Here is a 21332-nt window from a genome sequence, read left to right on the forward strand (position 1 = left end):
GATTTGTATCATATCTGTTTAATAGACTCCAATTTGTTCATGTAAATGGGGAGTCTTCCTCTCACGCTAAGGTTAATCACAGAATTCCACAGGGTTCAATGTTGAGAGCAATATTTACATTATACATGCTTCCCTTAGGCAGTATTATTGGAAGGCATACATTTTCAGTGCCATTCAGATGACCTCTAATTTCCTGCTTCTAAATTCAGATAAAACTGAGATTGTTGTACTCAGCCACACAATCAGGTGCCATCTTAAAGACCTCATAGTATCATATCACAACAATACAGCACTTTGCTCTCAGACTGCTGCTTTACTTGTGGTTCCTGGGGTATTTTAAAAGTAGATGGGCAGGGCCTGCAGCTTTCGGACCCCTCTTCTGTAGAATAAGTTCCTAGCTTGCATTTGGGAGTCAGACAAGATTAAGTTTACAGTAAAACTTTCCTTTGGAATAAAGTCTACAGTTAGAGCTGGCTCCGATGATCTGGAACCACCCCTTAGTTCTGCTGCAATAGGCCCAGGCTGCTGAGGGCTTGATGCACTCAGCATCTCTCATTTCTTTTCACTTAGCAGCTACACATCAAGAATACAACAATACAGCAAGTGCTGTAGCTATTTACAAGCACGAACAACAAAAAGCAATGGAGTTTTACTAAAGAAAATGCTTTGTTTAAACTAGCATCGGTGAGCCATATTTCTTAGAGTTTAATGTAGTTATTGTGAAGCTGTAGAAATTTCAGCATCCATGTCATAAATTTAATAAAGGCTTGTGTACAGAGGCTGACAGAAACTGCCTTGTTTATAGGGAGTCAGCTTCATTTAAACATTAAATTATGAGACACTAAAAATAAAAATTACACAGAGAAAGTTACAGGAATCTAATTATAGATGTGCAGAAAATAATTTTGACATTTTGAATATTAACGATACTCCATTTAAACATTTCATCGAACACATATTTATCTGTGTCAAGGTATAGCTGCTGTCTTCTTATTGTGAGATTACCTCTGGTGTAATTCCACATCTTGGCACTTACCTTTGGCTGGGGTTCGTGTTTGTGTTGGAGTGCGGGACTCACTGTTGCCACTTTTTCATAAATTTTAAGAGGGTCCAGAAACAAGAAGCAAGTCCAGCATGCTGGCTCAAACTGAGGCAGTATATCATTGATTCACACACAAGCCATTCTGGTCCTATTGTTTGTCACCTCCTCCTCTCTACTGATCTTTTTAGCGGTATTACTGAAAACACATATTATTGGAAATCCTTTGGGGGTCATAAATCCATGAATACAAGACTGCAGTGTACTGTAGTGCATCATTATTAATGCAATAGGTGCTGCTGCTGTTGTACTGTCCTAGATCCTTGTTTCCTCACTTATTTAGATCAAATTAACACTAGTGATGTAGAAATATGCAAAAATCATTTTCACTGCAACATTCCTGCCATACTTTGTCAACTGCATCTTAAAGGAGACTAAATACATTCACTGAGCATTATAGTCGCATTGGTATGCAGCATATACTCACAGACAGTGTGCAAGCCTGCATCAACCAAAATAATTACAAGATATACACAAGACTGACGGTAGCATTATGTTGTATTTTATGTATTCTGTGTTGTGTATGTTGGACAACAGCCTGTCTAAACTGAATAATACCACACCCCTAATTTGGCTGTTGTTTTTATTGTCCTTCATTAGCTTGTATAGTGTTAGCTAGCTAGCTCTAAATTAACAATGCTCTGGGGTTTTGGTGATGGTTATTTCATTAGCTAACGCAGTAATTTGAAAAATGGCCAGCTTATTTATTAGACTGTTTGGGTATCATATGATTTGATACCCAAACAGATAATCAACCAAAGAGCAGCCTGTCTAAACTGAATAATACCACACCCCTAAATTGGCTGTTGTTTTTATTGCCCTTCATTAGCTCGTATAGCGTTAGCTAGCTAGCTCTAAATTAACAATGCTCTGTGGTTTTGGTGATGGTTATTTGATTAGCTAACGCAATAATTTGAAAATGGCCAGTTTATTTATTAGACTGTTTGGGTATCATATGATCCATGTCTTGCAAATGGTCTATGTCAGCATAATAGCGAGCTGACATAGACCATTGTCAGCTCGCTTCTAACATAAGCCAGAATAAATACAGTTCTGGGTGGATTTAATCCCAACCGAACTGTCCCTCTGTGATTCAAGTGCTTGCATACTTTTAAAACTTTTGACCTTACCTACATGTCAACTTAAAGGGTTGTTCTGGTATGTTAATAGGTAAATATTTCATATCAAGGATTTGTTCAAACAACATGACAACATCTTTGACTACTTTTAATACAAAAACAATTACCTAAAGTCACCTAATTTAGGCTCACTCAGCAAATCGTCATAAAGACAGGAAGTTCATGTTTCCTTGGCCCAAACAGTAAAGTGTGGGTTTAAGCAGATACCAAGGTTCAATATGTTACAAGATAATCAACCAAAGAGCAGGATTGATGGTGCTGCACTTTGAAGCTCATGTGACTTGTATCACAGAGGACTAATCAGTATAAGCATAACATGAAGGTAGTATCTAGTCAACCATCCAGCAGGCAAAAAAAGTAATTAGTTATATGAAAGCAGTGACAGAATGTTGGAAGAGTATCTCTCTGATATTAACAACAGAGAAACGTCAAATTAAGACCTGCTCTGAGGACCCAGGATAAAATGAACTACTTGCGGCATGAAAAAAAAGAAAAAACTCTCATATTGCTCATGAGATTCAATAACTGTCATTTAAGTTCTGTTCAACTTCTGTTAATTGCAGAGTCGAATCAAGCGATGTTTTCATTGAATTCTTCCCTCCAGTTAAACACTGACAGAGTCAAAGTGTGTAGATGTTCTGTGCTTGAGTCACAGTGCCCCCTGCTGTACTGCTAACAGCCGGAGAGCTCGAGCTAAATTTACAGAGCCTCTTGTAACAGAATAATGCATTGAGAGATTGCTTTGTGCAGATAAACTAATGCAAATCTTTTCCTTCTTTACAGACATTGATGAGTGCACGACGAGAACTCATAACTGTGGCATGGGCTTTGTGTGTGAGAATACAGTGGGCTCTTTCCTGTGTGATCCCAAACAGAAGTGCATCAGTGGCTTCACACAGGACTCTCATGGCAACTGTATTGGTAAGAGACTGTCCATACTCTCCAGGCTGGGTAGCATTACATCCTAACAGGGACCAGTAAACAGCTGATAGAGTTGGTCCTATTCTTTGTAGGACAAATCTTAAGCAAAATGAGCCTCTTTGGCAGAGCCATCCATCAAACTTACTCTGCATTGTGCCTGTGTGTTTTTCCATGCTGCAGTACTACTCGGACTCTTGATATTTAACCGTCTTTTAACCAGGCTTTAACTATCTTGATATTTCTTAAGAGTTTCAAACGAAAAGATTTTAAATCAAGTGTCTTTTCTCCATTTTTGCATTACAGTTATTGTGTTATGTAAAGCTTTCTGAGTGTTCCAAATAGGTGAAAGGGGGGTTAAAAGGGAGCAAGTGTTAACCAAAGTAAGAACATACACCTAACCTCCGATGGCGTTGCTGGTGACCAGAGATGGGCACTGTACTGTACTGTAATCCGATTACTTTTTTTAAGTAACAAGTAAAGTAAGGGATTACTATCGCAAAAACGGTAATTAGATTACCGTTACTTTCCCGTAGGAACGCTGCGTTACTGAATTACTAAAACCAGATTTTTTTGCGAGAATGTCTCATGACAGTGACGTAAGCAAGTGCGACGTTTGTGGCAACAGCTGTGTGCAGATCAACAATGGATCATATATTGAGTGCAGAGAGAGTATGAGCGTGCAGCGTTTAAAGCGTAGAAGTACTGACCTTACTTTGAGTTTGATTCCATAAAAAGTGACAAAAACATTAGTGTCCGTTGTGCGTGGGAAGAAAACTTATTTTTACAGCGAAAAAACCCTAAACTTCCGAGCAAGCACCGAGTAGCTACGAGGTAATGGGAAACTCACAGAGAAACTCGCGGATTCTTCCACTGACCGCTGCGGCACACCTGCACCAGGGTAAACCTCCGCCTACCCCACTCCTGCTTTACAGGTGAAAATAGAGCAAAAGGACCGCTAGTCTTTGATGTTATTTATTTTCTGCTGTGTTTTACTTGCATCTATTTGAAAGAATGAGTGTAAACACACAAAAAAATACATTATGTCCTGGAATGTGCAGAAAATAGGTTTAAATATTAAACAAATTTCTTCCAGTCAGAGAATGTTGCAGATAATTAAATTTTTGCTTGATGCATAAAGTTAAAAGATTAAAACTAATAAAACAAGTTTTAAAAGAGACTTTTCCATTTGATTACATTTTGTATGATGATTATGCAGAAAAAGTAGAATTGGGCTGAAAGATCTATCGCTTTATCACCTATTCAGGTTGTAAATCGTGTTTTTAAAAAGTAACTAAGTAACTAAATAACTAAGTAATTAATTACTTTTGAAAATAAGTAATCAGTAAAGTAACGGGATTACTTTTGGGGGGAAGTAATCAGTAATTAGTTACTGATTACTTTTTTCAAGTAACTTGACCAACACTGCTGGTGACTGATATCAAGAGATTGCTAACATGGGTCTTTTGGGGCAGTGATTATGCACAACAATACGTTTGATCAGTCTATGTATAGTCATGTGTGTAAACTTTCTGACACGGTTTACACGCATTATAGCACACAGTGGTCCATGAGTGGTAAAAGCTCTTACCTCTGCCGAGCACTTTATGCAATTAGCTCACTTCTGTATCTGTTTGGTAGGAAGGCTTCCCAAAAACTTAGGATTTGCATTTACTTCTTAATTCTTGATTCTTGTGAGAGTAATGTAACAGAAGTGACATATTCTGGAGTTAGCATTAGGGTTGGTGAAAGCGCTGATGAGGACGTAGCCCTCAGAGCATTAAGCTGAGCTCACCACTGGATTCAGGAATTGATCATAGCAAGATGTCACACTGTATCTGTGAAAAAGTATTTGACAACACTTCAGATTTTCTCTTGTTCCTGAGCTCACTTCAACACAAATCACTGTACTAACACAAAGATTAAACAAAATGTAATCCAATTTTCTTTAGATTACTTGCACTTTTCTCAGTACCGTGCAGGGCAACATCACTGCAAAATGAGCAAAACATAATATTCACCTCTGGGTGCTCCTGATGTCATAAAAATGCCTCGTGTACCTCGGCTGATCTACAGCCAAAGCAGAGCAAGTAATCATCAGTGGTAATGTCTCCCTGCAGATGACTGCACATACATCACAGATCTGTCACTGAGGGTGGGAGGATTTTCTCTCTATGTATTATTGTAGGGTCTCCCTTACAATATAAAGCACCTTGAGAAGACCATTGGTGTGATTTGGTGCTGTATAAATAAAATAGAGTTGACGTAATCTTAAGCCTATCAGGGTTGATCCTCCGCGCAGTCACAGCTTCATTCTTGATCTTTTTGACTCTGCAGATATAAACGAGTGCAGCAGCCTGACTGAGCCCTGCAGTTCAGGCTTTAACTGTATCAATACTGTCGGCTCCTACACGTGCCAGAAGAAGATTGTGATGTGTAGCCATGGTTACCACGCCAGCCCTGATGGAGCCAAGTGTGTTGGTGAGGTTTAGCACAACATGCACCACTCACACAGGAGGATGGTGTTGTGGAAAGGTGTGAATGAAAGCACTGATGGCCCTGTTGTTGACCAAGACACAGGTTCAATCGATTAGATACAACCAGAAAAAATGCAAGAGTGAATATTATTTATGATCACTTCTATTCTTTCAGTTAAAGGTCATCGTACAGTTGTGGCACAAGAGTTTTTCTAAAAGACCGTGCATCGATGTTCTCACTCAGTTGCTGCTTTGGTACTCAAAACTGCTCAAAATGAGAACAACTAAATCTTGTTCAGCTTACATGCAGTTCTTAAATGGTGTCAAATTATGCTTCATTTAATTGTATTCTTATAAACGACAATGCAAGTACTGAGTGATTTGTTTGATCAAGATGTCGACGAGCAAGAGGAAATGTCGCCGCCAAGAGTGCATTTCCTGACCAGGGTCACAAAGAGGCTGCTGTATCAGAAACCTCCTTCTAGGGAACCGGTGCCATGATGGCACCGGTTCTGACATAAACGGTAGTAACCAGATCGAAAAGCAGCGCACATTTCGGTGCTTTATTTTCCTGAGCTGTGATACACTTTAGATTCTAGCCAATCATTTTACGTTTCCGAGGATAGTAGGCGGGTCCAGGTACGTACGTTCTTTTAGAGCAGAGCTACAGATTAAAAATGCCCAAGGCGAAGCGGTCAAAAGTCTGGCTGTACTTCACAGCAAAAGATGCAAACTCAGCAGCCTGCAACAAGTGCTTTAAGCTGATACTGTGATACTGTCAAAGGAGGTAACACCTCAAATCTGATGAAACACCTGGCGACGCATAGCGGTTTTTTAAAAAGCCAAGAAATGCGCCGTATTTGATAGCTTGCTGCAAGACCTCACACCGTGCACATTTACTGCGGGTGTGGTGCCTGTTATTGGACCCGGAGTTAGCAACATCCCCCAAAAACCCGAAGATTAGAGTCCTGGCCCCTAGCCCTGCCAGTGTAGCAGAAATGATGAGGATGATGATGCAGCAGCAGCCGTTCTTCTCTGCGTGAGTAGCTTAATGTTGTTCGTGTGTAATTTACGTTGAGCACCGTTTCAAAAGTACCGGTTTGGCACCGGTATTGGATAAAACCTAAACGATACCCATCCCTACTTGTGATTTTACTTTGGTCGCAAGCAGATTGCAGTCGTTGCCTGTGCTGTATGTTGAAGACGCCGACTTGTCTGCAAACATTTACTCTACCATAGTAGTGATTCTGTATTGAATAGATCCAGTTTTCGCTCCCATCCCACAGGCCTGCCGTTGTCCCTGCCATTTAAAATCTTGCTTCCTACTCATTCATTTTTCTATCTTCACACCACTCCCCCATATTTTTAAAAGTATTACACACAAATAAGGAAATTGACTAATTAAGCTTTATTGTGCCCATTGTCTGAAACACTCACTGGTTCCCTAAACTAACCCTGAGTGGTCTGTAATTGTTGTTTTTAATAAATTGTTCTCCCAAGAAAATATTTATTCTGATACGCACCAAGAATTATTTTCCAAAATAATTTAAAAATAAAAATCATTTTAAAAACATAAATAACAAAATAATAATACGCAGAGAGTGAGAACATTGATGCCTGGTCTTTTTGTACTGTCTGGCCCTGTAACAAGCCTTAGCTGTGTTTAAGTTATACCCTCTCGGCTGCTCAGTGGGTCACTGTTGAAGTGCTTCATCTTTCTTTCTGCGTAGACACTGACGAGTGTCAGATGGGGACGCACCGCTGTGGAGCGGGCCAGATCTGTCACAACCTCCCCGGCAGCTACCGCTGTGACTGCCAGACAGGCTACCAGTATAACGCCTTACGCAAAGCCTGCACTGGTACGTATCACTGTGTGACGTCTGCAACGTGAAGATGTTCAGACTGAAGGTTCACTTTATCGAGCACTTTATGAAACCAGAGAAGCTACGGGTGCAGACGTCCGCTCACTGAGTTTTTCTCTTATGATGTCAGATTTGACCAAATTGGGTTGGATGACACTTTCTACACTTTCAGCCTATCATTTGTAAAAAAAATGCTTATTATTTGTGGATTTCAATTCTTGGACGAAACATAAAGCATATTTATTCCTGATATTCTCATAATTCTCATAATTATTAATTGTCAGCAGATTAGACATGCAACCGTCCAGTCTCCAGGCAGATGTCAGCAAGCGGGCTTAAAGTAATTTTACGAGAGCTGTGTATAAGCAAATCTCAATGAATTATAAAAAAGAATATGAGAGACTAATAAAGAGAAAAGGATTACTTGAAGTTATTGTTGTTAAAGATGGTTCTACAGGTCCTGAATCATGGCATGTACTTAGTTTTTTACTCACTGTTTCTGCATTTACTCCATTTTTTGTTAAATAAATAATGACACAAATGAACAGGATTTTAAACTACATAACTGAAATTGAATTGATCTGAATTTAACTGAACAAATTGTGAAGAATTAGCCAATAATATTTAACATTGAGTGTTTACTTTAAGAAAGTCATTGTTAGAGCCAATCTATAGAGAAATATTTTTGATACTGTTTCAGTTATTATGTTACATGTTTGATTTTGTATAAGGCATTTATTTAGAGAATAAATGCTGCGCGTTTAATTTGTGTCGGGTAAGAAAACATTACAGCGCATGTGTGGTAGCAGGTTAGAGTGAGCCAGGACGGCAATGGAAATGTGCGCTGTAGCAGCAAAGAGTTTTTTGACCGTGACATATTTTGTTTGTATGTACGAGTCAGAAATAAATCTGAACAGCTCAAATTAAGAAGTGGAAGAATTATTTTTTCGAAGCTTGGGACAGAAATTCGCCGCTACAGTCATATTTAACTGGGTTTTATTTTTCAGGAAATTGGAGTGTATGCTGTAGTTACTTCAATGTTGACCTAATATGTTATTTTTTTAGTTTTTGTTGTCGTGTATTACAATTGTCTGTATTCCTATTCATCAAAAGTCCCACGCAATAGGTGTTTGGACAAACCTTCTGAGAGGCAGCCAATCAGAAGAAAGCTGGCTTAAAAGAGGGATGGCCTTCAAGGGAAGCTCATCGAGTATGTGTGTTGAGTCCTTGGTGGGCCTCAAGGCTATCTGCTGCCTAATAGCTCCTGTTTTTGTACTGACAGATGTAAATGAGTGCTGGCGCTATTCTGGCAGGCTGTGCGCCCAGAAGTGTGAAAACACCCCAGGCTCCTACCGCTGCTCATGCACAGCCGGCTTCTCCCTCGCATTCGACGGCAAGAACTGCGAAGGTAAGCTAGACAGTTTGTTCCTCTGACATATTGAAGATTTAAATGCCACCTCGTTTAGACAGACCGTCTTATTTTTCATGAAGAACTTAAATCACAGAGGCGAGCCTCCGGGGACAACATCAGCATCAAAAGGCAAAATCAGTCTTTGCACAGACTTTGGAGATTAAGTATATTGATGAGAAACTGTTTATGTCTCCTTTGTAAGACAAAGTTATCAATAAAGACTATTTTCCGTTGGCATTTAATTCAGTCTCCATCTCTGGGATAAGAGTAATAATAATAGTTTCCTGGTTCAGGTGCTGTCAGTCGTCAGTGCTGGAGATGTGACTGCTTCAGAGAGCAAAGCCGATCATGATTCACGTTATGTCCAGCTTGTCACAGACGTGACTGAAGGAACTTAATCCAGATGTAAATGTTTCTGTTCCAAAGGTGAAGCTTAGCGTTCATCGAGGTTTATAGATAAACGCGTGTCTGAAGGATATCATTGGGTTTAGATTATCGCTTTTAAGATAGATTTTTTTCAAGTTACTTGTCTTGAACAAAGTGTCTTGGATAAATGACTAGAGCAGGTGTTTGGGGAGGCAGCAACATTACAACATATACATACAAATATTTGTTTTTCTATCTAAGTCCTAACATACAGCTTGCATAAATATTTACACGTTTATGTCTAATTTTATGATTGTCTTTTTCTGTTTCTGTGCTCAGATACAAATGAGTGTGACCAAAGCCCTTGTAGCCAGGAGTGTGCAAACATCTATGGCTCATATCAGTGCTATTGTCGCCCAGGCTACTACCTGAAAGATGATGGGCACACCTGTGAAGGTATTTTCTTCCAAGGTTGCCAGTGTGGTAGAAACACTTCAGAGAGATCGATGGAGACTGCATGCTGCTCTATTCCTACAGTTTATGTGATTTACAGTCAACACATTTAGACACATCTAATCAGATACGTGTGTGAAATTTAACAAATAGTTACCCACAAACACTTGTGATTTACTCAGTCAGAGAGTTGTGAACCTCAGCTGCATTTACTGAAGTGTTTCTATTATCCAAAACCATACACAGACTGCACTTACATATATAATACACTATAGCTGCATTATAGTGGTTTATGCAGCTGCTGGTTCAGGAAAGCCAACAACAGAAAAACATGATTCAAATGATGAATACATAGAACACCTTTAAAATTAGACTGTCGCTCTCTTGCTGTTAGTTTCACAGTAGAGAAATCGGATGAGTGATGTATGAAATCAGACGGGACAATCAATACCAAAATAACCTACCCAGGAACGGTTTTCTATAAAACAGAGGTAAATGTGTTGGTATAAAGCTGATGTTCCAGCTCCGGAGAACTTCTCCTGATGCCAAGTTGTAGTTGATGTTCCACATAAGATATAGGGGTGGGTTTTTATAATCGATTTATCGATTAAAATCGATTCTGGCTTGGATAACGTAAAATCGATTCATTAAAATCCTGAATCGATTTTTTAATATACAAACCGGATTCCAAAAAAGTTGGGACACCAAACAAATTGTGAATAAAAACTGAATGCAATGATGTGGAGATGGCAAATGTTAATATTTTATTCAGAAAAGAAGGTAGATGACAGATCAAAAGTTCAATCCGAGAAAATGTATCCTTTGAAAGGAAAAATATGTTGATTCAAAATTTCACGGTGTCAACAAATCCCAAAAAAGTTGGGACAAGTAGCAATAAGAGGCTGGAAAAAGTAAATTTGAGCATAACGAAGAGCTGGAAGACCAATTAACACTAATTAGGTTAATTGGCAACATGATTGGGTATAAAAAGAGCTTCTCAGAGTGGCAGTGTCTCTCAAAAGCCAAGATGGGTAGAGGATCACCAATTCCCACAATGTTGCGCAGAAAGATAGTGGAGCAATATCAGAAAGGTGTTACCCAGCGAAAGATTGCAAAGACTTTGCAGTTATCATCATCAACTGTGCATAACATCATCCGAAGATTCAGAGAATCTTTAACAATCTCTTTGCGTAAGGGTCAAGGGCGTAAACCCATACTGGATGCCCGTGATCTCCGGGCCCTTAAACGACACTGCACCACAAACAGGAAGGCTACTGTAAAGGAAATCACAGAATGGGCTCAGGAATACTTCCAGAAACCATTGTCAGTGAACACAATCCACCGTGCCATCCGCCGTTGCCAGCTGAAACTCTACAGTGCAAAGAAGAAGCCATTTCTAAGCAAGATCCACAAGCTAAGGCGTTTTCACTGGGCCAGGGATCATTTAAAATGGAGTGTGGCAAAATGGAAGACTGTTCTGTGGTCAGACGAGTCACGATTTGAAGTTCTTTTTGGAAATGTGGGACGCCATGTCATCCGGACCAAAGAGGACAAGGACAACCCAAGTTGTTATCAACGCTCAGTTCAGAAGCCTGCATCTCTGATGGTATGGGGTTGCATGAGTGCGTGTGGCATGGGCAGCTTGCATGTCTGGAAAGGCATCATCAATGCAGAAAAATACATTCAGGTTCTAGAACAACATATGCTCCCATCCAGACGTCATCTCTTCCAGAGAAGACCCTGCATTTTTCAACAAGATAATGCCAGACCACATTCTGCATCAATCACAACATCTTGGCTGCGCAGGAGAAGGATCCGGGTACTGAAATGGCCAGTCTGCTGTCCAGATCTTTCACCTATAGAGAACATTTGGCGCATCATAAAGAGGAAGGTGCGACAAAGGAGGCCCAAGACGATTGAACAGTTAGAGGCCTGTATTAGACAAGAATGGGAGACATTCCTGTTTCTAAACTTGAGAAACTGGTCTCCTCCGTCCCCAGACGTCTGTTGAGTGTTGTAAGAAGAAGGGGAGATGCCACACAGTGGTGAAAATGGCCTCGTCCCAACTTTTTTGGGATTTGTTGACACCATGACATTTTGAATCACCATATTTTTCCCTTAAAATGATAACTTTTCTTAGTTTAAACCTTTGTTCCATGATTTATATTCTATTCTGAATAAAATATTGACATTTGCCATCTCCACATCATTGCATTCAGTTTTTATTCACAATTTGTTTAGTGTCCCAACTTTTTTGGAATCCGGTTTGTAAATGTATTTTGCCCGAAATGCCAGAATCTCTGGTGAAATCTCACAAAATTTCAACAACCATCAAACAGCTAAAACAGTAAATGAGAGCAGGAACACGGATTCTTTCTGCACAAAGACTTAAACACACAGCGCGACCCGCGGATCAGAATCAGTGAGATGTCGCCTTTCTCACAGTCGGGGCTGAAAGCCGACAGCTCGCTGATTCTGATCTGTCGGCGGCAGCAGCAAAAGAAGATCCAAACTACGCTTCACATAAACATCGTCATGAATTCACTCTGACTTTTACTGTTTTGCTTCGACCACGATGCACAGCTCTCTCTCTCTCTCTCTCTCTCCCCCCCCCCCCCCCCCCCCTCTCTGTACTGTTTTCTGCATTATTCGCTTGCTTGTTATGCACAAGTCTACCGTTGTTTACAGCGCTGTCGGCCGACCTTTTTTTTTTCGCTTTATATACTTCCAAAAACAAAACCTAATTTCTGCCGTTCAATACTGAACAAATTTAAACTTTTTAAAATTATGCAAAATGCAAAACGCTCAGCCGTGTCTGTAATAAAACCGCTGTAACTTCAGAGGTAATGTTCATGTGTTGATTAATGGTTTTCTTTTGTTTTTGATCTACTGCAGAATATTTGTATAAAATCCCAGAACAGGAAAATCACCTTCATGTTTTTCTGTTTTATCTTCAGCTACTTTGACACAAAGGCCTCTGCTGTGACGCTCACACCTTTGATAGGGTCTCACAAGTGTCAGCTTCCTTTTTCTAGATACAAAAATATGTAAATGTACTGATCTGAATTATAATATTTCTGACTCTCAAAATTTCCCAGATTCAAATCGAAGTGAATCGAATCAAATTAAATCGAATTGTGGATCGAATCGATTCGGGACCTTGTGAATCGGAATTGAATCGATTCTAGAAATCAGTGACGATACCCAGCCCTAATAAGATACACACACAATGCTCGAGATAAAGCTGAAAAGCCCGACTGCTTTTGAACCTTTCTTTCCTCGCAGTTTAATCACAGTGACGAGTTGTGCATGTGTGTGTTTTAAACAGATATTGACGAGTGCTCCCAGAGCATCGGGAACCTCTGTGCCTTCCAGTGTGTTAACACTGCAGGCAGCTATCAGTGTGCCTGTCCACCTCATGGATATGTCATGGCTGCCAACGGACGCACCTGCAAAGGTGAGGCTGATATATACAGTAATCGTCTTCTTGGACTTGATGCAGGTTACATTTTTGTACTGTTTGACTGGAGCATTGAAAACCTTTCTGTCAGTGCTGTTATATGCATGTAGTAACTACATTAACAGAAATGCAGTGGGTACACTTAGTGTGACAGGCTGTTAAAGAATAGATTGAGCAAATTGCAGCATCCATCCATCCATTCTCTTCTACTTATCCACAGTGCGAGAGCTAGGGTACACCCTGGACAGGTCACCTGTCTGTCGCAGGGCTAACACATAGAAATTGCCAACCATTCACACCTATGAGTTTCCAATCAACCTAACCCCACTAACTGCATGTCTTTGGACTGTGGGAGGAAGCTGGAAGCTTAAAACACACACATGCACAACTCGTCACTGTGATTAAACTGCGAGGAAAGAAAGGTTCAAAAGCAGTCGGGCTTTTCAGCTTTATCTCGAGCATTGTGTGTGTATCTTATTAGGGCTGGGTATCGTCACTGGAGTACCTGAAGAGATTCAGGTACTCCAGCTTCCTCCCACGCAAACACGGGGAGAACGTGCAAGCTCCAGAAAGGCCCGGCTAGTTGGTGAAATCAAACTCTTCTCAGTGCTAACCACCGTGCCGCCCTACGCAAACAGCAGCACACTAAATCTGAATCTGGGAGAGAACATTTACTGCTCTATGCATACCAATGGGTTTAATGAGTTTCTCCCTTTTCTTCCTAATTTTCACTTAACTTATTAATCCTTAAATTCAAACTGCACTACTGTTTAACTTTTTTTAGCCCTTATTAACTGATATTGTTTGACAAGTGTAACAATGGTTCAATTTGGTGTTAGACATTTATGGAAATTTGCTTTCTTGCCAAGTTAATGGAATTTTTGTTACTCTTGTGGAATTTTGACAGCAAACCTAACTCAAAGTTTTCCCACTTTATGATTACATACACAGTGCCAAGGGGATGCAAATACAGGGATGCCTGTATTTGCATCCCAATCATCATCAATGATAGATGACAACAATTTTTTATGTCATCAACATGTTTAGTCTCTGCTTAGATCAGATGCATTTCTCACTGCGTTGTTTTCATTGTGTAGAAAAACCAAATCTATTCTATGATTGGTTTTAGTCATTGTAGTCTAACATCAACATCACCGTGCTGCAGCTGACTGAAGTTGACTGAGGTTGGGCTGTTGATGCAGATTTGCAACTGTGATCATTTTTTGGTGGTAATGGGACTGGACAGGGTGCTCCAGCCTGCACTGGTACCAACACCCAGCCAGTGGGTGTCCTACTGTTCCAGTACAGTTTCAGAGTAGTGCAGGTCATTCTGAACAATGAGTGTATCCAGACACGTTGTTAGACTGTGTCTGTCTCCTATTGAGGATTCTTGGACATGTTCATCAGAGGTAACCACGACCACTGACCACTGCACGGCACTGCATCATTCAGATTGGGTCACAAAAGCCTATTATATCAAAATGATGATATTTATTAGATTTATTGGCTCTTTTTCCAGATATTGATGAGTGCACAACTGGCACCCACAACTGCTCCACTGGGCAGACCTGCTACAACCTTCAGGGAGGCTTCAGGTGTCTCTCCTTTGATTGCCCTCAACACTACAAGAAAGTGTCAAACACGTGAGTCAAATTTATTTTCTCCTCTGCTAAAGTTTTACGCTTTTAGCTCAGAATCAAGTTTTTACTACATCAAAGTATTCAGAGGTTAAGGCTCATTAGAACATCTGGGTATTATAAGTTTCCATATTTGAGTTGTCTTTGTAAACAGGTCCAATAAAATTAGCAGTCTCCAGCTGCATTGGCCTATATCTGTGTATACGGTTTCTGTCCAGATCCTCTCAGGCTGTGAAATGTTATACATCGATGTGCTTACAGCGCAGCGTTCTGCACAGAAGGGCCTTGTTAGCTGTGAGCTTGTTTAACTGAACATGATTCACATCCGCTGTGTGAAGAAGTCAGATGGCTTTGATCAGCTCGGTGCTTCCCAGAGCCGTCTCTGCAGCTCTCCCTGCTCTACGCTCCACTGAACAGCAACACCACACACACACACACACACACACACACACACACACACTCCCCTGTCAGCCCACAAGAGACGTCTTATCAGTGTTACCTAGAGACACCTTATTACCCTCAGTGTGACATCTCTTGGCTCCCCATGGAGAGACATCTTTCATTCATGAGCAGACTTGGCAGTCACGGACAGACAGCTGAGATTAAAATGTGTCTTGGTCTTCCCGTATTAGGTTCCTAGGCGCTCTTGTCTTGATGTGAGTTGTGCAAATATTACGGTGCACTACAACGATAACTCCAGGCTGTAAATTCTGATGTGTGATGGATAAACAGTCACAGAGCTTCAGATTGCACTGTGGGAAAGACCCACAAACTCACTGGCATCCACAGTCTTCATCTATGTTATTATGGAATCCTTGCAGCAGGGGGCAGTGATGTGAAAGAGCAGTGCTGCTACATGCTACCTCTTTTCAATAGCACTCCAGTAGCAATGGAAAAATCACATGTGCTTTAAGAAGCAAATGATTTTGCATCACGCTGCAGCTCGGTTCAAAATGTTCAGGGAGTGTAGAGAGGGCAAAGGCACTGCAGCAAATGCAGAAGAAGAAAAATGCTGCATAAACACAACAGATGTTGAAAAATAGACAAGGAAAGAAGACGAAAATGCTGCAAAAGCTCTCACAAAACACCCCACACAACAGAAGTGTTTTTGAGGTGATGGAACAGCTGCAGATGTGGCAAGCTGACAGCAAACAGCTCATAGCAAACATATATCTACAGTGATATATGAGTCATGTAGTTAAAGCACAGTGGGATCCCTCATACGGCTTGTGTTACTTTCCCAGGTGGTCCGTCACGTCCCCAAAAACATGGCAGTTGTCTTCTGTGACATTTCTTTTTTTTCTACTTCCATTGTTTTATTCAAATTTTGCTGTGTTTTACGTGCTTTTGTAGTATTTTCATCTTTGCTGGTGTTTTCTTACATTGATTTTCACCTCTATGGGCCCCCACAGTCTTGAAAACCCAGAGGCTGCTGTAGCTGACTGACATGGTCTGTGTCCCAATTAAGAGACCGCACGCTTGAAGTACGTGCACTATGCGTACTACGTACGGTGCGTACTATAAATACGAGAAGTGAGAGGCTTGTGAAATGGGACGGTCTAGCCTTCGTCGCGCTGTTCAGGTTTCCTAGCAACCATGATAGCTACTAACCGCGCGAAACGTTTCATACAGCTTTGTGTGACAGAAATGAAGGAGAAAAATGTTTTGTTGGTCATTCATTTTTGTCATGACATCACTGTGATTAGTCGAGTATCTGAGGCTGAGACCACAGGACTGTAAAACATGATTCAAGGGTTTCATTTCTGTACTGAACAGTCATTTAAGATTAGTTAGTAAATAACAATTAGTTGATGTTGGTCACGAGACTAAAATCATCTCACTGTGGTAATGTAAATATAATATGGCCAATATTATAGTATTGTCAGATTATTATGATATATATATATATATATATATATATATATATATATAACCAAGTTAACGCTGAAAGTACAAGCATCACTAATGTCACATGACTTTGCCGACATGTGGCCAACAGCAATGTTTTAATGTTCTTCGTTATTAAACATTTGCACATAAATAAGTGACGTCATATTCAGTACTTACCTTTGACAGTTCGGCCGCTCCCTTCTGCCGTATTTTGCGGCAAAATTATCCACACCCACCGCCGCGCTATGAATTGTGGGATATATGGGACCACGAAGCGTGCACCGGACCACGCTTGATATTTGGGGAAATCGACGGCGCATTTGGAGTATGCATTTGAAGTACACTTCGAATTGGGACAGCCGTCGTCGCGTGGCGGTGACGTAATCGCACTTAAAATGCGTACTTCAAGCGTGCAGACCCTGAATTGGGACACAGCGATGGTCTGTGATGATAAACAAGAAGCCATCAGTAGAAATGGCATTTCTTCCCATCTTATATCCCTTTTCCACCCTTGCACAGATGATACGTTATCTAGAATCGGTTCTATAGGATCACTTCTATTTATTTGATGCCAGTTCACAAAAGTAATGTCAAGACATTTTGTCTGTTGAGTGTTCAGCGAGCAGCACAGTGTCCGAACATTGTTTTGCTTACGTCTTCTCACCATCTTCCCTGGCTCATTTTCAGACGCTGTGAGCGGATCAACTGTCCCGCCAGTTCCTTAGACTGTAAGAACTCTCCCTTGTGGATCACTTACTACCAGCTCACGTATGAGACCAACATCATCATTCCAGCTCAGATCTTCCGAATTGGCCCTAACCCGGCCTACTCTGGAGATCATATTGTCATCAGCATCAGGAAGGGGAATGAAGAGGGATACTTCAGCACACGCAAGCTGAACAGCTTCACAGGCGCCGTCTACCTGCAGAGAAAGGTCCGCGAGCCCAAAGACTTCCTGATAGACGTGGAAATGAAGCTGCTGAGGCAAGCGACGTTGACTTCATTCTTGGCCAAGATTCACGTCTTCATAACAACCAGCACTATGTAAAACCAAAGAGACAGACAGAGACTAGACATTTCATATGGTGCTAAACATTGTTGGCGTTTAGATTTTTGTAATGCCTCTAAAGGTTAAAGCATGATTTAGGAATCTTGTAGAATATTGCCAAAGATTGAATTATTCCTATCATGGCAGGCTCTCTGCTGTGTTTCCTTGAAAGTAATGTTTCCTGAAAAACCTTGTATTTCTACGTATGTATTTTTCAGCTTCACTCTAGCAAACATAATTTAGCTTTTATACACTCGCACTATTAGTGTCTGTTCAACTGCGTGTGTAGACGTTGGCTGGTCTCGGTTATTGGTTTATTCCCTCATTACCCTTTTGGTGATGTTTCGCACCTTCGGCTGGCTTTAAGATACAACTGTAAGATTGTGTTGTTTTTTCCTCTCACTTCACTGATATGTCAGCACAGGAGCTGAGAGATTTTCACATTACAGAGAGGGAGATGCTACAACGGCCAGGATGGTGATGTGGCTGTGGTGACATCACACGATGCATAGTGGCCACTTTTCCATAGATAAGGTCCAAAACTGACAAAATGAATATATGAGAACAAATATTCTCAGAAGTCTAGGAAGCAGTATAAATCGTTCAATTTCAATCTTTATTTGTGTAGTTTAGAAAATAATCTTTCAATAGTTTTAGATAAAACAAATCAAATAAAGGATATTTATTTTGGTATCGTATGCTTATTTCACTTGGTATTTTTTGTGATTTGGCATATTTCACATGTAAATGATAAATGTTAGTGACATATCCACAGAGCTGGGCAACACAAAGGGGAAATGAAGCGTTTCTCCAATTTAAAAAAGAAAAGGAAAAAAGTTTTTCTCTCATAAAATAGACTAAAAGCAAAACTACGTAAATTAATGTAATCAGGTTTTTTTTCATTATTATTTTGCCCGTTTTGGACCTCCATAGGGTTGTGTATATTTTTTATGAATATGTGATCTGATCAAATGAGTTCAAAACACACAAAAAAGTAGTGATGATGTCATTCTAGCACTGACAGTATTATTATAGAGGAGGTTACATTTTATTGTTTCATGTTATACTCTTTAGTTTGTAACCAGATGCATCTTTTTTATTTGACTGTGTAATTATCTCAGGGTAAAAACCACATTCTCTTTTACACACGAGACAATTTCCTGTGTGGTGTGCAGGACTGACTCAGCCTCACACAGCATGTACGTTTGTATCTGTAAACTGACTGATGATCAAACCGTTGTCAATAAAAGGGCACAGTGTCAGCGTGCGTTTGTCCACGTCAGTAACACCGTCACACGTCGGAGCGCTGGCTCCTCAGTCAACAGTGAACCCACATCCCCATCTACTGGTGTCAGAAGGTCCCACTATTAATACACTTATAAAGTCATTTAGATATTCTGAAGAAAAACAGCTGTGCCACACACATTGGGCACTTCTTATCTGAAATGTTTTTATCACCTCTTCCGCTGCTCCACAAGGAACATGTCGTCTGTGTTCCACCCTGTGGCATTCCCACCCGGAAAGTGTGCGCTCCAGCCTATTAATACATTCCAATAGATGACAGTTCAACTGGAAACTAGAGGGTGGGGTCACTGAAAATCAAACACCACAGTTTGGCTGATACTGAATAATAACACTGATATTTTAAGACTGCAGTTGCTGGGTGTGAAATCACCCAACATAAAATGTCAGAAGAGCTTTTTACCGAATCCTAGAATAACTAAAGGATGATGGCGATCTTTTTTTTAACATAATTCAATAAATAACAATAAAAACTAAACACAGTATATACATGTGTTGTATTTGAAGAAGGTACTGCAAATTCTACTCAAACATAAAAACCCTCTCTCTGATCTCTGAGTGTTTGTTTGCTTGTGTTGAATTTTGTTGGTACTATGCAGTAAGAATTCATAGGCTGTGAAAACAAAATGAAGAGGCCCAACATTTCCTCTGAATTTGAATCCAACTCAAAGTGACTTTTTCTATGAAGCAGAGGTGGGACCACGTCATTGTTTTGCAAGTCTCAAGTCTTTACGCTCAAATCACAAGTCAAGTCTCAAGTAATGTCAGACAAGTCAGAGTCGAGTCTCAAGTCACTGGTGTAAAAGTCCGAGTAAAGTCTGAAACTTTGAATTTCACGTCCTTTCGAGTCTTTAAAAAACAAAAAAAATGAAAAAAAAGAATGTCGCAGTTATGCTAAATGTAAATATTAGACCATGTGATTTTTAAATCTCTGTTTTTCTCAACACATGACGAAATAGTGAACTTAGAAAATATACACAAATTGTGAAATTGCACCTCTATAAAATGCAGCTCAATTAAACTTAGCTCCAAGAATAATTTTCACCAACAATTCTGAGATAAGCTGCATGTTATTCTTGGATGCGCTTGTAGGACCTGCTTTAAAATAGCATGACAAAAATATTATACACATTAAAACCAAACAGTATCATCAACGTAGCCTGGACAACATTTGCTAGTTAGATGAAGTCAGCTGTGTCATCGTAGCAAAAGAGAACCTACAGTTCTTTATGCAACTTCAACTGTCAGACAAAGTTGAAGTTGTTCCATCTGTCTGTGATTCTCTACTTGCATGTTTTGCATATTGCATTTCGTTTTTTTTGTTGACTACTTCATAGTTTATGTACCTGAAAAAAATAACTCCTCGCAGCATTTTTGAGCGTTTTTTTTTTTCTTAAAAAAAAAATCGGGTTAATTTGATTGGCTGTGCTACAGCTCATGCACACATATGTACGGAGTGTGGTTTGAATAAATGAATGAATGAATTGAATTAATGGTGCACACTTTCTATATAATATGTATGTTAAATTTTAGATTTGGGGTGAAATATCAAGTCTTTTCAAGTAAACCAGTTCAAGTCCAATTCAAGTCCCAGGTCATTGGTGTAAAAGTCCAAGTCAAGTCACAAGTCTTAGAAGATTTTTTCAAGTCAAGTTTAAAGTCATAAAATGAATGACTCGAGTCTGACTCGAGTCCAAGTCATGTGACTCGAGTCCACACCTCTGCTATGAAGTCTTTTTAGTCTGACTTACTCTAAAACAACAAAAGGAGTGTTTAGATTTTCTTGGTACTTGAAATATTCTTGATGTGTCTACTATGTTTCTGAGCTCAAGTTAACACGTTTCATAGCAAAGATTCACAGAAATAAAGAGTCACTTCGAATAGTGTATATCAATACACAACAAACCAACTCTTCTTACATGCTTCCTTTGACATATATGCCGTCTTTGTTGCAGTAATGAAGACAGGAGCACCCAGCAGCCCACACAGACGTTTCTCTTTAGCCTCAACACAGTACAGGCTGAAAGCTTTATAAAATATTAGGGTCTCGTCAATATTATAGCACATTTAGTGCATTTTATTGGTAACTGTATTCCTGCTACTGCTATTCTGTTGGTCAGCACGTCCTCTGCTGTGCTCTCAGCTGTAAGTTTCTGTGGTTAATGCCTGGTTGTCTGTTATTCTTTTACAAATTTCAAAATGAATACACAAACAAAAATAATGTAGAAGCAGAATTTAGATTGAACCTTCAAAGCCTTTAATAGGCCTAC

At 40.0% G+C, this 21332-nt stretch overlaps 1 protein-coding gene across 2 annotated transcripts in view; it reads left to right on the forward strand.

The window, feature by feature from the left end:
* fbln2 (fibulin 2) overlaps positions 1 to 20448 on the forward strand; it is a 93332-nt gene extending 72884 nt beyond the window's left edge. For both annotated transcript variants that reach the window (XM_085161055.1, XM_085161056.1), the window contains exons 10-17: positions 3022 to 3159; positions 5494 to 5637; positions 7364 to 7492; positions 8778 to 8903; positions 9612 to 9728; positions 13054 to 13182; positions 14705 to 14828; positions 17400 to 20448. In XM_085161055.1, the coding sequence (XP_085017181.1) occupies positions 3022 to 3159; positions 5494 to 5637; positions 7364 to 7492; positions 8778 to 8903; positions 9612 to 9728; positions 13054 to 13182; positions 14705 to 14828; positions 17400 to 17760 (1268 nt within the window). In that variant the 3' untranslated portion in view covers positions 17761 to 20448. The remainder of the gene's footprint in view (positions 1 to 3021; positions 3160 to 5493; positions 5638 to 7363; positions 7493 to 8777; positions 8904 to 9611; positions 9729 to 13053; positions 13183 to 14704; positions 14829 to 17399) is intronic.
* Positions 20449 to 21332: the final 884 nt, after the last annotated feature.

Source organism: Neolamprologus multifasciatus, chromosome 5 (genome assembly GCF_963576455.1).
Source record: "Neolamprologus multifasciatus chromosome 5, fNeoMul1.2, whole genome shotgun sequence".
Taxonomy (NCBI): domain Eukaryota; kingdom Metazoa; phylum Chordata; class Actinopteri; order Cichliformes; family Cichlidae; genus Neolamprologus; species Neolamprologus multifasciatus.